Source organism: Octopus bimaculoides, chromosome 24 (assembly GCF_046866305.1).
Source record: "Octopus bimaculoides isolate indiv1 chromosome 24, ASM4686630v1, whole genome shotgun sequence".
Classification (NCBI taxonomy): domain Eukaryota; kingdom Metazoa; phylum Mollusca; class Cephalopoda; order Octopoda; family Octopodidae; genus Octopus; species Octopus bimaculoides.
In genome coordinates, this window is record NC_142951.1 from 1,117,474 (window position 1) to 1,135,517 (window position 18,044).

The 18,044-nt window shown below is 39.0% G+C and overlaps 1 protein-coding gene across 8 annotated transcripts in view; it reads right to left on the bottom strand.

The window, feature by feature from the left end:
* Window positions 1–4,140: 4,140 nt before the first annotated feature.
* The window catches only part of LOC106876049 (nuclear pore complex protein Nup50), a 72,285-nt gene continuing 58,381 nt past the window's right edge, over window positions 4,141–18,044 (bottom strand). For all 8 annotated transcript variants that reach the window (XM_014924446.3, XM_014924444.3, XM_089340999.1 and 5 more), the window contains 6 exons: window positions 10,229–10,312; window positions 9,228–9,660; window positions 7,711–7,950; window positions 7,395–7,491; window positions 6,074–6,189; window positions 4,141–4,571 (listed from right to left, as the gene is read on the bottom strand). In XM_014924446.3, the coding sequence (XP_014779932.1) occupies window positions 4,345–4,571; window positions 6,074–6,189; window positions 7,395–7,491; window positions 7,711–7,950; window positions 9,228–9,660; window positions 10,229–10,312 (1,197 nt within the window). In that variant the 3' untranslated portion in view covers window positions 4,141–4,344. The remainder of the gene's footprint in view (window positions 4,572–6,073; window positions 6,190–7,394; window positions 7,492–7,710; window positions 7,951–9,227; window positions 9,661–10,228; window positions 10,313–18,044) is intronic.

The window sequence follows — 18,044 nt, forward strand, 5'->3', positions numbered from 1 at the left end:
AGAGAGAGAGAGAGAGAGAACGAAAACAATGGAGAAGGAAGAATATGAAAAAGACAAGGAAGAGTTGTGTAAAAGAGTGGATAGTAGAGAAGGAAAGAGAAATAAAGGAAGGATGAAAATGAGTGTATACGATCTAAGAGAAGGGAAAAGGTTATTTTATAACAATTGTAGAAAGTGAAAGAGAGAAAGTAACAAAAATGTATGGAAGATAGCGGCTGTTATATAAAAATTAGGATAATTAACAGAAAAGTGAATAGGAATGAGAAAAAAAAATGAACAAGAATAACTATAAAAATCGAAGTTATAATGAGACGAGGTTCTAAAATGAAATTCTTAAAGAGATTTCAACTTTTGAACCAACAGTAGAATGGTCAAAATAGTAAAAGGGAAGCAGAAATTAGTGGGGAAAGGAAAAGAGAAAGAATATGAGAGGAAAAATGAAGAAAAAACGGAGTCGAGAAGAAAACGAACGAGAGGGAGATAAAGAAGAGATTAATTGAGAGAGAATTTCGAATTCTATAATGGCAAAGAAGTCGAGTGCTGAAGAATTAGAGGTAAACTTCTAGGGATATAAATCTGAAAAGCTGAGTTCAATAACGAGTCAACCATAATTCTTTTATTTTGAGGAAAGTTCACAGAAGTTAAATTTCATCGGGGAGGGAAGAATCGAAGACTTTGGGTCCTAGAGGGGGGGGGAGATAAAGACAAGATAGGTATATAGATAGAGAGAGAAAGAGAGAGAGAGGGAGTTAGGTAGAGAGAGAGAGAGAATGGTGTTGTCATTTTGTGAGAAAGGAAATGATGAAGACAATGAGTTGAGAGTGTGAGGAATAGTGTGAGAGGGCCAGTAGTGTGGGGTAGGAGGAAAGGGCGGGAAGATAGAGAGAAGGTAGAAGGGTGCAAAGCAGTAGGGTGGGTGGTAGGAAGAGGTAACGTTAACGATAGAGAGAGGGAAAGAGGGAAGAGAAAAAAGACAAAGAAAGCGCAGAGAAGAAGCTATTTAGAAATATTCAACTAAAATACATTCATAGAATATTTTTTAGAAAGGGGTGATGTAGGGTGTGTTGGGTGGGGGACCAGAGAAAGAGAGAGAGATGGTGGCGACGGGAGAGGATGTTAAGAATGGAAGATGGGTGAGGCACAGAGAAGGTATTGAAGTAAAGAGAGAGAGAGTAAGGACCACACCTGGGAAATAAGGGTAAGAAGGCTAAGAAAGAAATTCTTAAGAACGGCCAAATTCGCCAGAAGTATCAACCATGCATTGATGCGTATACACATGTGCACAAACACATATAAACGCATACACATCTGTGTGTATGCATTCATACAAAGAAGCCATAACATACACATGCACGAACACACACACACATGGCATTTATAAAAATAAATCTGGGAAAATTTTGCTAGAGAGAGCAGCTGTGAATGGACACAGAAGAGGTGAGTGTGATGGGAGGCAGATTCAAAGGAAGTCAAAGTGTTTGTTCCAAAGTTTGTTGCGCAATGGTTCCAACGTTGAAGAAAGATTCTGTTTTTGAACCATGGTGCTGGAGAACACCACACAACTCAAAGATGAGCAGCTGAGTGACGGAATGGATTAAAAACAGAACATGGTGCTGTGTGGTTAAGTAGTTTGTTTCTCAACCACATGGTTTAAGGTTCAGTCTCACTGCATGGCACATTGGGTAAGTGTCTCCTGCTATAGCTGACCAAAGCCTTGTAATTTGGTAGGTGAATACTGAAAGAAGCCCTTTATGTAAATATACAGGGTGTGGGAAGGGAGGATGGACGTTTTTGAAATGGCTGTTACTCAGCCCCAAGGGAAGGAGCATATGTCCGACAGGTACCATTGAGTCCATGGTGTCTTAGCATGTTTTTTTTTTCTTTTCGGGTAACTATGCACAGTGGCTTAATTTCACATGTCAGATGGAAGCAATTTTTGAGCCAAATGACAACCTCATTTTGCTAATGAGTGATGAAGCTCATTTTCATCTCAATGGCATGGTGAATCAACAGAACTGTCGTTATTGGGCTCTTGAAACTCCAAGAGAACTGCACGAAAGACCACTGCACAGCCCAAAAGTGATGGTCAGGTATGCTGCTGGAAAAGCTGCCGTCATTGGTCTTTACTTTTTTGAAGACAATAATGGAAATACTGTTACTGTGAACTCCAACCATTACATCGAGATGACAAACAACTTCTTTGTGACTGAATTACAATGAAAACATGCTTCTTTGACATGTGTGATTTTTGCAGGATGGGGCAATGGCCCACACAGCCAGAGCATCAATGGACATTCTTCGCCTTCTCTTCGGTGACCACCTCATTTCCAGATTTGCTGACATTCTCTCAGTGCCTTGATGTGTCCATGTGTAATTATTTCTGGTGGGGAAACCTCAAGAAACCATGTGTGTATGCGCACAAGCCCCGTACACTGGCAACGAACTCGCATGAATGTTTTTTCATGTGCCAGTAAGGCAACACTGTTAATGATCACACTTGAATGGTGCTTTTTTACGTGCCACTGGCATGGACACCAGTCAGCTGCTCTGGCAGCAATCATGCTTGGATGGTGCTCTTAGCACAGGTGCCAGTCATCGAATTTGATTGGATTTCGATTTCACTTACCTCAACAGGTCTTCCACAAGCAGAGTTTAGTGTCCAATGAAGTAAAGATACGAATAAGTGAGCTGGTTACACCCCTGGCATAGGCCACAGGTTATGCTCTCACTTGGCTTGCCGGGTCTTCTCACGCAAAGCATATATCTAAAGGTCTCAGTCACTAGTCATTAGGCCTCGGTGAGGCCTAATGTTCAAAGGTCATGCTTCACCACCTCATCCCAGGTCTTCCTGGGTCTATCTCTTCCACAGGTTCCCTCAACTTCTAGGCTGTGGCACTTTCTCACACAGCTATCCTCATCCATTCTTGCCACATGACCATACCAATCATCTCTCTTGCACACCACATCTGATGCTTCTTAGGTCCAACTTTTCTCTCAAGGTACTTACACTCTGTTGAGCATGTATATATATATATATATATATATATATATGTATATTTATATATATATATATTATATGGTAAGAATGACCATTGCCTACAAAGGCAAATGAAATTTATATCCTTGACACATATTAGGTGATGTTTTAATACCTATAAAATAGAACATGGTTGTGTGGTTAAGTAGTTTGTTTCTCAACCACTTGGTTTCGGGTTCAGTCCCACTGCATGGCACCCTGGGCAAGTGTCTTCTGCTATAGCCAACCAAAGCCTTGTAACTTAACAACACTTCACCACACACCAATATTTTGGGCACCTTCACTCCCTCTTTACTTATTCGCACTTTCTCTCCTAAGAGCCACATTATGTCTTCATTTCTGGTCTTACTGTTACACTCTCCAAATTACTTTTTACACTTATCCTGCAATGTGAACAGGTATCATAAATTTGGTTTCACTTATTTACGACTAAATGATGAGAAGACAAAGCGATTCACTCACACACAAACATACATTATAGGACAGGCAATTTTATAACACATCATCATCATTTTAACTTTTCCACATTTCCATGAGGGGTGGGGGTCAGATGGAATTTATTGAGGCAGAATTTCTCCTTGGCCAGATGCTCTTCCTGTCACCAACCCTCACCTGTTTCCAAGCAAAGTAATATTTCTGTATGCCTCAATGTGTTTCCATGGAAGATTGGAAAAGAAGGAGATTGTTACCATGTGATTGGGAAGTAAACTTCTTAACCAAACGACCAAACTTACAAAACTCATTAGCTTCATTTCTAATGCAGACCCAACACTTTCATTTGCAAAAACTGTCCTTCTTCTATAAAAGACTCTTTTCATGAATGAAACTCTTCTCACCATCATCATTTTTCTTTTCCATTCATCCCTACAACACCCCAATCACCCAACCAATTCCATGACACTCACCACTGATTGTTGTCTTCACCAACGTTTTCCTCCTCCTCCTCCTCCTCATTTAATGCAAAAGAAAATGATAAAGTAAGGACCAGGCTTAAAAAAAAAAAAGGACTGGATTTGATTTATTTGATTAAAATTTCTTCAAGGGCTGTGCTCCAGCATGGCCAGTCTAATGACGGAAACAAAAGAAAGACAAAAGGCAGCAGATTATTGCAAATATCTTTTAATAAAATCAAACGTAAATTGCATACTTTTGTATCGGAAAATCCACGAGAGAGAGTTAAGAGTCTTTTTCATGATACAGGTATGTTTTTTTTTTTTGAAGGAATGGAGGGGAAAAAAAGGTCTGTAAAAGGAGGTAGAGATTGCAGTCCCTAAAAACGTTGACAGAATTAAACCGTGGCTCCACCATTAGACGTTCTCTTGGGAATCTGTTCCATGTTTATGTTTATTGAGCTGTGCCAAGAGATCGTCAGCTTCCTCGCCAGTCTTCACTCGGATCAGCAACGGCACTGGTTTATTCTCGCTCCCGCCCTTCGTTAAGGGAGGGTTTGGAATGCATACAAGGCTCACATTGTTTTTGCCTTGCCTTTTGAGTTGCATCGTTGGAAGCAACATTATGTTCAGAAGAATGTTCCCTGCAAAACAAGAGAAAGGCTGAGAGTAAAAAATAATTCAGGATTACGGAACACAAGTTACCGTGACGATAATTGGAGACTGTTTAAGTTTATTGATTAGAAATAATGTTTAATACACAAATCTTGCTAACGAGATATACAAAGCTAATTGTAATCAAGCAATTAACCCCTTTCCTACTATATTTCTGCTGATTGTCTTTTTTGCAATTAATTTTGAAATTTAGAATTTAGTAAAATAGTTGTCATTATTATAATCTGATGTAAGGCAGCAAGCTAGCAGAATCGTTAGCAAAGCGGGAAAAATGCTTAGCAGCGTCTTGTCGGTCTTTATGTTTTGAGTTCAAACTCTGCTGAGGTCGACTTTGCCTTTCATCTTTTGGGGTCAATAAAAGAAGTACCATTTGAGCAGTAGGGTCAATGTAATGAACTTACTCCTGCCATGAAATTGCTGGCCCTGTGCCAAAATTTGAAACCATCATCATCATAATCTGATATTTGAAACAAATGAAATTTTGATGGAAGTTTGTATCAAGGAATCAGGTGTAGTAACAGGATTAAACAACATCCAGGTAATCTGGTCCCTACAGTAAAGAGATACAATGATAAATCACCAAACCGCACTTAAAAAGTGAACCTTCTGAGTTCAAATCTAGTCTAGAGCGATGCAAGTGAACAGATCCAAATGTAAGTGTTTTATCACAAAATTATGGCCGTTTGAATCAAAGAAATTACATCGACAGAGAGGGCAAGGGACGTAACTCCTCCTTATGACTGGCTTCAAGCCACGGTAGTGAGAGGAACAATTTTGAGAGGTCCTAAATAAAAACCTCAACACATAAACTAAAATAAGACGACAAAAGAGAAACATGGCGAAATAAAGACTGTAACAAAAGACTGTTGTCTAAATTTCAAGTTAGGTTTGTTTCAGTCTTCAACGTCAGAGTTGTCGTCGTCTTCATAGGAATCACGTAACCTGCTCAGAATATTTTAAAATTTCTATTTAGAACTTTGTGAGAGAAGGGAAAGTAGATACCTTTTTAGGGTTTCTGAGACTGGAAGGAGGAAGTTATTGAGACTAAGGGCTTTGCTTAATATTTGTTAAAACAATGAGCTCTACACATGTTAGGAGGGTGCCAAGGGCAACAGACTAAGTCCACCACCACAAAAAAAAAAAAAGGTACGAATCAGTGACAGGCTTCTGCAGTTTCCTTTGACCCAATTTCACATCAAAGGATTGGACCAGCCTGGAAGCATTTTACAACAGTTGTCGAGGAAGAGGGGAAAAAAAAAAAAAAAAAAAAAAGAGAAGCTAAACTGACAATAATTCCTTTGACAATATTAGAAAAATATCAGTAAAAGAACTCCACCAAAACTTTGCTTTACACCGTGTCTCTCTAGAAGGTAAATATTAATTTGGTCAATTAAAATACTGGAATGGAGCAATGGAAATGATTATTTTTTGTTATGAAGTTCTCATCAGAAAGAAGCAGAAGATAACCCACCTAAGTTTGTGTCAGCGCGAATGATGAGTTGGGCTTTGTCTTTGAATGGTTTCACATGCAAGTTTCCAATGCCTTTATCAATCCAGTTCTTGTCTTTCTCATAAAACAGTTTGCATCTATGAATAGGGAGACAAAAGCAACACAGTAAATAAAACAGAAAAAAAAATGATACAACAAATCTATCAAAGAGAAGCTCATTCTTTGTAAGACAGATTCTTGGTTGTCAACTGAAATTCTCTGCAAGATTCATTATCGAATTTAGTTGCAAAGAGATTCTCACTGACACAGAAATGTTTAATGTTTAGCAATCGTGAATTGATAAAAATTGCAACATTTTTATTAAAGACTTAAATTGTAATAAAACTGAATATTAAAATGACGGATGAATGCATAAACGGTTGACTCTGATCCGTGATTTTTCATCAAAGAACCTGGATGAAATATTATCTGAAGAATGGTCAGACATTGAACTTTTTTCAAGTGTTGTTGGTCCCTAAACATCTTCAAGACTTGATGTGAAGCCTGTTGAGTATTTTTTACATTTCTATCCTGCTGTCTCTCTCTCTCTCTTTCTCCTGCACTTCCCTCAGGTTGGGTAACCAGGTATTTCCTTTGTGGCAGCAGAACACCTGTTTCTGTCTTCATCCCTGATCTCTCTCTTTGGCTGGATAACCTTATACCTCCTCTATAGCAAGGCACCAGCTTTTGTCTCTCTGCCTCACTATAATCTTTCATCATTCGACACAAGATCACCTCCTCCAATGACCCTCCCCTCTTAAAAGGTTTTTTTGTCTTGCCAGTACTCGGTGACTCTGTCAGTGCAGGTGCCACTTAAAAGCACCCAGTCCAGACTGTAAAGTGGTTGGTGTTATTCATGATGGCAGTATGTATGGGATTTCAAAAAACGTTCGTCTTCTTTGGTATTTCACATACCTCATTGTCTATGAATTCTATTTTTCAAGCTTAAAGGTTCCGATCCCTGGTGTGTATGTTTGAAAGGCAAAATCTGAGCTGACTGTCCGACGGATGTTGTGATAAATATTGTTTGAGGAGCCTGCAGCTGTTATTCTCATGACCACCTGCAATGTCGGGTGGACACAGTGAATAACCAGTCGGTTGGTTAGGTGAAGCCATTCTATAGATTTAGCAGTTTATATACACACAAGAAATACCAAAGAAGACAAACATTTTTTTAAATCCCATACATACTGCCATCATAAATAAGGAAAGGACACGTTAGACAATGGAGTCTAACGGTCACGCCTGGAAGACTTTCAATCACAGTTCAATTAGGATCAGGGGTTAAATCAATAAATCTCACCTTCTGCTATAAACTGAACCTTCTTCCTTGATCTCTTTCACTTCTGCTTTAGGGGGAACGTACTCATCTTCCTCATCTGGGTTACTTCCCTTGACGGCTATCAAAACATCAGTGAAATAAAACATTAAGACACCATGTTGGGGACACAAATGGTGCAACCAATAAAAAATACCTGGTAGTATTTATTGAGATCTTTCTATGCACAAAATTGAAATCCTGCACATTCAATAAATATCGGACTTTTTTTTTTTTTTTTTTAAATAAAATATTTAAAAAATATTTATATCATGTAACAGTAAAAACAATGAAAGCTCACCATTGCTGGTATTCAAAGTACTGGCAAAAGAGAATGTTGACTGAGTGTCAGCAGGTTTGAAGTTAAACCCACCGAAAGCTGGTGTTGTAGATATGGAGGTCTGTCCAGTCGATGTGGTGGTACTACTACTACTACTACTGCTGCCACTAGACAAGAGGGGGCTAGTCACAGATAAGTTTGGCCAAATATTCTTCTTCAGGTCAGGTTTTGATTGTTCCTCCTCTTTTGACTTTTCAGAATCTACAAGAAATGGAGACAAAAAAAAATTCCTAATTAATTTAAGACATAAAAATTGGTTAATTAGAAAACAAGGTAGTTTAAATAAATTTCTGCTAAACTACACACACATGGGATTTCAGCAGTTACAGATTGGGATATGGAGTGAGAACTGTACAAGTGTGTTTTTTCTGTTCTATTATTGTCTTGGTAGGAGTAGCTAATAAATATGTTATGGGCGTTAAAGAGATTGCAGTACTTATGGGCATTAGAGAAATGGTGTCTGGAACAGGAAGCTTCTCCCTACATTTGTGGATAGATGCAGGCTGTATGGAATATTCAACATAAATGCAGCCACAAATATAGCTAGAAGCTTCCTGTTCCTAATTAGATGGCATTTCCTGAAGTTATAAAGACCACAAGCTTTGTAAAACACAATATTTAGGTTAGCTACCCCTTGCTAAAACAATAAAGGTCCCAGCTTTGCATGCCCCAATATGTAATTGTGAGAATCTCACCATCTGTTTGGAAAAAGATAACCTGAAGCAATGTGACAGGACCACTCCATACATACCTTGTGCTAATAGATACCAGCTTTAACTCTGTCACAATCTGCAGTATCTATTAATATACACACACACACACACACACACACACATACAATATATACTTGTATACACATACATACAGATTCACACACACATAAGCTTCCACAGTTTCTGCCAACCAAATTCAATCAGAGGGCATTGGTCAGCCTGGAGTTATAGTGGAGGACACTTGACCAATGCGCCACTGCACAGTGGGGCTAATCCCGAGACGACATGGTTCCAAGGGAAGCTTGTTAATCCCAGCCATCACTCACTTGGTCAGAAAAAGTTCTGCACAAGAACAGGACAGGTTTAAATATGAAATGAAACTAGGGGCATATTTGAATGCGTGTTCTAGAGAAGAGAGGAAAATGCAATAAAAATGGGACATGGAGGAGAGATAATGAAAAGGAATTTAGAGAAAGAGGTATGAAGATGAGCCGGATAGAGAGAAAGGGAGAGAGAGAGAAGGGGGGGGGGGGAAAGAGATTTTTAGGAGCAAAGAAAAGGGAAGAGAGAAAGGGTTAAGTGGGGAAAAAGGAGACAAAAAGATGTAAGAAGAGACAAAGCAATTTGTCAGGTTGAGACCAGGAGAATGAGATGGAAGAGGTAAGGAACGGATAGAGAGACAGAAGGAAACAAAGAGAGACAGAAATGAGCAGTGGAGGTGGGTGGGGGAAATAGAGAGAGGGAGAGAAATAAGAGAGTTCTTACCTAAATTGGTTTCCTGTTCAGTGGCTGCTTCTGGAATTGAACCAGTGTCTTTGGTATCTGGTTTTGCTTTAAATTCATCCTGGATAGTCTTCAAATACTTTTCATAGTCTTTGAAAATGGGTGTCAGGATGCAGTAAGGATCCTTGGCCACATGCTGCTGCATCCACTGTAATACACTCTTGTTGAGCTTCTTCAGCTGCACGTGCAGCTTGCTGTCGGATTCATCAGAGCCTGTGCTAGCACCGGTGATGGAGGCCGCAGCACCAGTCGGTTTGGAAGTATTGCTGCTGCTGCTGGCGTCGAGAAGAGGTTTCATTGTGTTGTTGGTTACAGTCAACGTGACTCCTGTTGTCGTAGTAGCAGTAGTAGTAGTAGCATTAGGGGTTGATGAGAAACCAGCAAAATTTGCAAATATTCCAGCTCCTGGAGATGCCTGCAACAGAAGACACCACCAGAATGTATGTCAGGCGTGAAAGTGTATCACTTCCTATACACAACACTAAAACAACAGACACAAGACGTTCTACTTTCAATATGCCAACACCAAAACAGAAATAAAATTCAGAATTGAGGAGGGGATAATACAGAAAATAGGCCAAAGAAATGCTGAAAGTAGCAACCATCTGTTTTCAAGATAGACATAAACAAACAAAGCAAAAGTGACATTAACAACATCCAAATTACATCAAAATAATAACAAGCCCTTCACAGTTCACAGCAAGAAAACCCCCTAAACAGACACTTCACACAACACACGTACACAAAAGGAACCACAAGACATGCTGCATCTACCGTGAGTAAATTTTAAGTGAAGAATGTAGTATTAAGCCGGCAGCTTAAGTCTGCAAAGAAACGCCACGAGTGGATTTGAAGTGAAGCTCCTGCTAGCTGGTAGTTAGTTAGAAGACACTTTGGCCATTAGTTTTATATTCTAAGAACTTGGCCGGCAGCAGCTCTTGAGACACATTAGTCTACTCCAACAACAACAAAAATATACTTACGGTTGAAATATTTGACCTTCGTTTGGCTTTTATTATGTTTCGTTGTTTCAAAACTTCTTTCTTTGCTGCCACAAACTCTCCAGCCTAGAAAAAAAAAAGACAAAGGAAAATGGTGAATGGACAGAGGCATATTTGACATGCTTCAGTGCATTTGGACATGACAAGACCTTCCACTGTATAAATAGCCCCAAGAGAAAATCGTTCTCCTTGGGCTGTGAATAATGTTATTGGGCTATTTCTAGAGTGGAAGGTCTTCTCATGTCCGAATACACAGGACCACGTTGAATATGACTTAGCCACGAAACCTTTTCTATTTTCTCTCCCTGTTTATTTCTGTGTTCCTTTCTGTCGAAGAGCGTAGGCTCCAAACGTAAAACACTTTCTCACTTCCCGAGCGTTAAACTAATACATCTGTTTGTTGTTTACACACCCGTCTTTGTCTTTTGTTTTGTAAATTCTCACTATATATTTTATTCAACACTGCTTTGTGTGACATTATTTATTTAAATCATCCACATTTCTCCAAATCTTTCATGCTGACTACACTGTTATGGTAAAAAGCCATCAACAATGTATTTCTTCTCTGGAATTATCCAGAACAAGCAATGCCTTCATTAATTAAGCCTTTCGCATTCAGATTGCAATGCTTAGCATGTCGAAAAGATATAGGTAGGAATTGAAGATGGTGTTCTAATGTAAACAATGGTCAGATAAGAGGTTTATTGTGATCATGTTTACAGAGAAGGTAGGCTTTGCTTGCATCAGGTAGACAGGGGCAATAAGTACTAAGCACAGGTGCAAAAACTGCACCCCCCACTTCTCTCTCTCTCAAGAAGTAGTTGATTGTTTCTGCTGTTACCCAGAAAATCTAATTAGCAGTGAGAGATGGAGTGTTAAGAAGGCACAAGAAGTAAAGAACCAATTGCAAAAAAGCCCCAGGAGCTATTAGCTGTGTTGACAATAAAGGGGCTTCCCACTCAGTGGGGAGGATAGATTATATACTGTAATGTTAAGAGGGGATGAATGACAGAAAAGAAATAGGCTGAGAAAAAAACCTGACCCTAAGAAGAATAAGGTGAAGCAGGGGGGGGGGAATAGGGTTAGGGTTCACTGTTTTAGATGAGAAAGTGATGTATAATGGAGGTGAAGAGTTGGGTAAAATAAGATAGATTATGAGGACGAGAGGAAGAAATAGGAAACAGCGAATAGGGATTTTCAGAAGTGGGTTCATTTGTTGAAGAGAAAGTGAGAAAGGACAGCAACAAGATGTTGTGTTAGAGAATATTCATCTAACCAATGCAAAGTATGGGGAAAAAAACAAGAAAAAATGAAAATTACCAACTGCAAAATGAGGATTATGATATGTGTGTGTGTGTGTGTGTGTGTGTGTGTGTGTGTGTGTAGTGAGGGAAAAGAAGTAAAGCCTGGCTCTCTGCCAATTATGCTTTTTGCATTGGGTCTACTGCAACACACACTCTCTGTCTCTCTCACTGCTTTGTGCAGGTGTGAACATTACAAACACAATGCCAATAATGATAGCTAAAACCGTTTCCAAGTATTTCAAGCAGTGACAGAGATAATGGTGGAGGTGGACAAAACAGAAATTACACTCATATACATACATATATACACCCACACAACATATATCATGTGAGAATATAGTGCAGTGCACATATATATACATCTGTCTCAATAAACTCTGTCAGACCCATGCATAACTGGAAGTTATATCAATGGTGATGATGATGAGGATGAGGAGGAGGTGGACCCTATTTTGTAAGCATTCTTTCTTTCCATCACAGTTTGAGAAAATTCTACAAAAGTGTGTGTGTGCGTGAGGGAAGCAAGTTACCAAAGCACCAAAATAAATTTTGCACAATATTTTGCCCTTTTGCTCTTGATCCGTGCATTAACTGCAACAAAGTGCAGCAATGTAAGCAACACCACAGTGGTTTTCTTTTCATATCTTTTTCTTTATTTGTTGTCTTTTTATTATTATTATTATTATTATTATTATTATTATTTTTACTTATGATCTTAGAACAGTGAGGTTGCATTTTCTGCTAGAAGGAATGTCCTCATCCAGCATTCTGCCATCCCTTTTAGTGCCCCACCCAGCGTCACTCTTCTTGTCTCCCCAAAACCAAAGGGTTTTTATTTTAGTGAGACTTGTCAGTTGTTGCCATTGATATAAGCAGGTAAGAAACAAGAAAAAAAGGGGAGAGACAACAACAAAAAACCCCTCCACAACAACACTGGTTTCCCATTGGGTTAAGGTAACAAAGCAGAGAGAGAGAGAGAGAGAGAGAGAGAGAGAGAGGAGGAGGAGGCAACAAGTGGGGGGAGAGGAAAGAGAGTTAAAAAAGATGACATAATGATAAGAGCAAGATGAAAAGGAGGGGGGATGGGAGGAGAAGGATGAGGTGTAGAGCAGACGGCTGTAGAGAAGCCATTAAGAAGCAATTAAACAAGAAAGCAATTAAGAAAATCTAATAATTAAGGAAAATTATGCTGTTAGTGGAATATATGGAATACTGGAATCATTTTGATGCTACAGAATGTGGGTGGTGGTGGTGGTGGTGGTGGTGCTGTTAGTATGAGGATTAGTGGAGTGTCAGAAAGTTGGGGTGGTCATATTGTAGGATTTAATTATATTCGTTTGATTTTCAAGCAAAACCCACCCAAGCTGACATGGTGATGGGGGTTGATAAAACGAGTCCTGGTTGAGTGCTGAGGGGGGAGGGGGGTCGATGCAACTGACTTACCTCCACCTCTCCTGAAATTGCTGGCCTTGGGCCAAAATTTGAAACTAGAATCATCATCATCATCATCATCATTAAGGTGGCAAGCTGGACAAAATGCTTAGCAGAATTCTGTCTTTCTGAGTTCAAATTCTCAACCACATGATTCCGGTTTCAATCCCACTGCATGACACCTTGAGCAAGTAAACTCTACCATAGCCTTGTGAGTGGATTTGGTAGACAGAAACTAAAGACTTGGGGTCGATAAATTAAGTACTAGTTGAACAGTGGGGTCACTGTTCAACTAGCCCCCTCCCCTCAAATTCCAGGCCTTGTGTCTTTTGTAGAAAGGATTATTAAGGTCGTGAGCTGGCAGAATCGTTAGCACGATGGACGAAATGCTTAGCGCTATTTCGCCCATCACTATGTTCCGAGTTTTAATTCGACCGATTCTGTCCCGTGTTCAAATCCTGGCTTTGAGCCAATCTGAGACATTAGATACCCTCTGAGTTGAGGGACTCCGAAGAACTTGCTTAACCTGCTAGAAATAGCAACCAAATCTTTCTTTAATCACAACCAACAATCATATAAAAAAAAAACAACATATTAAGGTATTGTAATTCTAAATGGGATGGCCATGGCTGGAACACTTTTCCTTTTGAACCTAGGGCTAAACAATAATGAAAACCAATATTTCTAAGATAGAAATGACACAACGTTGGTGTGTCTCAGAATCTTTAACTCTGGGATCTCTTCATTCTGATTTCAAATCCAACAAAAGCTTGATTTGTCTTTTATCCCGGGGGGGGGGGGGGGGGAGAAATAAAATAGATATTAATAACATAATGGAGTGGACTTAGTCATATACTTTATCACAATTATTACTACTACTACTACTGCTGCTGCTGCCAAGTTCAATACTGTAGCCAGTATTGATCTCACCTTTCCTCTTGTGGTTGTTAATTTTGTTTTATTAATGTTGTTTCTAGCATTATTGTTTAACCCCAGGCCAAACCCGATCCAGCAAGCCTTATGATCAAAGCTATTCCAGCCAGGTTATTTAGTATAGTCTTCTCTTGAGCCCCATTATTTATTTCAGGTGGGATTTGAGGGGAAAGCCAGCAGCCATTTCAACCAGAAACTGCCGCCACTGGTTCTGGCTGAAAATTCCAACAAATAAGAGAACAGGACTGGAAAGACGGACTGAAGGGGATCTTTCTTTTACTAGTTTCAGTCACTGGTCAGTGGTAGTGGTGATGATGATGATGATGACCACCACCACTTTTGCATGTCAGCAAGGATCAGATGAATCTTGCTAAGGAAGACTTTTGTATGACCACATGCTCTTGTCATCACCCTCGCCTGTTCCCAAGCAAGGTAACATTTCCAAACAGCCAGACATGTTTTTGCAGAAGATTGGAAAATGAATAAGATTCAGTTACAACAACTCCATGTTGTTGCAAGGAGACACAAACATGTGGCTGTGTGGTAAGAAGTTTACTTCTCAAACACATGGTTCTGGGTTCAATCCCACTGTAATAAAAGGGTTAAAATCTTGCTGGAGCTGATTTTTGTCCTTCATCATACTTCAATCTATAAAACAGATTAAGGGTCAAATATGACCCCTAAATCCCTTTTGGTTTGGCGACAAGGAGTAACAGGTGAGGCACAGTGAATTTTGGGATAAATTCAACAATATCAAATTGAAGAAATTGACAGAGGGGCAGCAGACAGCTCTGGTATTGAGTCAAAGACAAACAACTGAGATGGCATGAAACCAAATTACCATTCGAGATGGAAACCAATTCCATCGTGTCAAAAATTGGATATATTCTGGAGTTTAATTACATAAATATAGAAGAAAAAAAAACAACTCATTAGAAATGGAATTGTTTTGTAAAAGTTAGGATTGGCACACAGAGGTTGGAGAAGAAAGCGAACACAGAAAAGAAGACTACTTGGGGAAATTATTTTGTAATTAATTACTAATGTGTTTCATGCAATTGGTTAGAGTGTGTGAATGCACCTCACACACACACACTTCTAAATATGTCGAGATGGTTGCAAGGAGGGGGAAAAAAAAAAACAAAAGATAAAATTCAAACTTTAAAAATTAAAATTAAAAACTAAATTAAAAAATGACTAAAAATAAGATAAAAATAACATTAAAAGACAACTATAATGAAATATTCTCAAGTCAAAAATAAGAAATGTTTTAATTCTAAATTTAGGCCAATATTTTTGTGTGTTAATTAAATGTAATGTTTCTTTTGAATGTGAGGGGGGGGGGGAGAAAAAGAGAAGAAAATAGCCATGATGTTATAAATAAATAAAAACAAAAACTATTGAGTAAGAAAGAAGTAACAATGTTATAAAAGAGCTTATGTCAGTTTTATGGTTTATTGATGTTGTGAGGAGATAGAGGAAGAAATGTCAAGGGATGAACTCTCTTTCTCTCCCTCCCTCCCTTCTCTACCTTACTCTTTCATCCACACAATCACACCCTCTCTGTTTCTATCACCAAACCCCACCCAGTTCTGTGCAAGGCAGTCATTCCCCATGGCCAGACATGTTCTATACAGAAGAACTGGAAAAGAACAGTACAAAACACAATGGGATTCTTTCAGTTTCCGTCCAAACCTATTCCCAAGGCTTCCTCCTATAGCGCAAGACATTTGCCCAAAGTGTTGTGTAAGGAGACTGAATCTAAACCCCAAGTCCTGGGGTTGATGTAATCGACCAACCCATCTCCCCTCAAAACTGCTGCCCTTCTACCAAAATTTGAAACCATTATTATTATTATTATTATTATTATTATGGAGCTGTAGAAATGATTTCACAACTCCTGCTGGAGTTAACTTTCATCTCACTGAGGGGTCAACTGGAGTCATTTGGGAAACATGACTTTCCTCTTCTCAGGGTTCATAAAAATCAGTACCAGATGGGCATTGGGGGTGGTATGGGGTGTAATCACACCCCCACCACCGAAACTGCTGGCCTTGTGCCAAAATTTAAATTTGAAATCATTATAATTATGTAAGTTTTTCCTTTAAGGCAGGGGTTGGCAAACCAGGGTAAATTACCCCAAGTGGGGTAAAAATGAAATTGTTGGGGGAATTCTAATTAGGACTCATTAGACAGGAGTAAAATTATATAAAAACCATGTTCCTTGTCAGGAAAGAATTTTTTCTTCTGGCAACCCTGCATCTGTCCAATGTAATGGATGTGTAAAGAGATTCAAGAAACCTTTTGAATTCAAAGAATTTATGATTTTCTTCCTTTCAAATCAAAGGGGTAACGTCAGCGTAAATAAATATATTTTGGGGGGTTATTGGTTAAAAAAGGTTCCTCGATCCCTGCTTTAAGGTTTCTTAATAACAACCAAAATTACAGGTGAAGCAAAGACTTGAAACAGTGATTACAGGTGTTGGTTACAACTCACATTTTGTACCGTTCAGTACCATTATGTGCTGCAGGGGTTCAGAAAAGGGTTAAACTGAAGGTTTACTACAAAACATAGAACTGTCTTTACTACCAAACTTTCTTTACCTGAGCAGAGAGGAAAGAGTTGTTGCACAGGTAAGACTAACAAAGAACTGGTGACCGAGCGTAATTAAGAAACACCTTTGGTTCATGACTTTATGGAGCCCCCCCCCTTCCCCTCCTATTTCTCTTTTCAATGCAGAGTTCATTCTTTCCTACCATATTGATTGTGGAACTATTTCAAGTTGGTTGTTACATAAACAAATTGAATAGAATTTTTATCAAGTTGTTGTGGGAGATGAGATGAAAGCCTTGAGCAATTTATTTCACTCACCAGAGTAAATTCCATCCAGACAAGTTAGCCAAGTAATATTGAGAAATGGAAAATCAATAAAAGAGTTAAGATAGCAAAGAAGAAGAAGAAGGAGGAGGAGGAAGAAGAAGAGGGACAAGGAGTAGAAGAAGACGAAGAGGAGGAGGAAGAAGAGGGACAAGGAGTAGAAGAAGACGAAGAGGAGGAGGAAGGCAACAGCAATCAGACTGTTAGCTGTTACAGTAATATTTTCTGGAGAAAGACAAAGGCTCCATTGAGCTGGTGACAGTGGCAGCGGCAGTGGTGGTGGTGGGGGAAGCAGGAAGAAGCAAATAATTGGCAATTAATAAAAGAGAAAACAAAATTTCAGCTTTGCGTAATCGATATTAAAACTATTTTTAATTTTGATATTTTTAAAATGAAAATCTCCAGCACTATAAATTCTTTCTTTGACACAAACAGCAGCAGCAGCAGGAAATGCCAGCTCCAGGCCCAAGCTACATTGGTGAATAATGTAAGATACTGTTGAGTAATTCTAAACTTCTACTATTTAGTTTTCTGGTGGGCTTTTAGTTTTTTCTCCATTTTTCTTTCACCAATACATCTTCGTCAGATCTGCAGCAAAGCTAAGCACAAGAGAGATCGTTAAAGCTGGCCGTTTTGTTGTGTTATCTAAAAGATGAGTAGGTTAATAAGTAACGAGTATAATTAGAAGCTACCAACGACTGATATTTAATTAAAGAGACCTGGTCTTTTAAGTAAACAGCAGTAATGTTTAATTCCCAAATATGGTCATCTATCTCTCTATCTAGATTTACTATATCATGTCTGACAAATTAACAAACTCCACTGTGAAATCTTTCACACACAAAACAATAACACAAATAATAAAATAATAAAACAGTTCTTTCACTTCATAAATAGTCCTCCCCCCCCCCTGTTTGTAAATGGACTTCATGTAAGCTTAAATAATAAACCGCGATATGGCGAGGGATTACTCTAAGCCTTGAAACAATATCAATTGATGAGCAAGCAGGGGCCTGCTTTGTTCAGTCCAACTGGTGCACCATTGGTTACGATAGCAAGGGATCCAGTTGATATGATCAACGGAACAGCCTGCTCATGAAATTAACATGCAAGTGACTGAGTACTCCCCAAACACACATACCCCTAACATAGTTCTCAGGGAGATTCAATATGACAAGGCTGGCCCTTTCAAATACAACTCACTCTTGCCAACTGGGTGGACTGAGGAAACATGAAATAAAGTGCCTTGCTC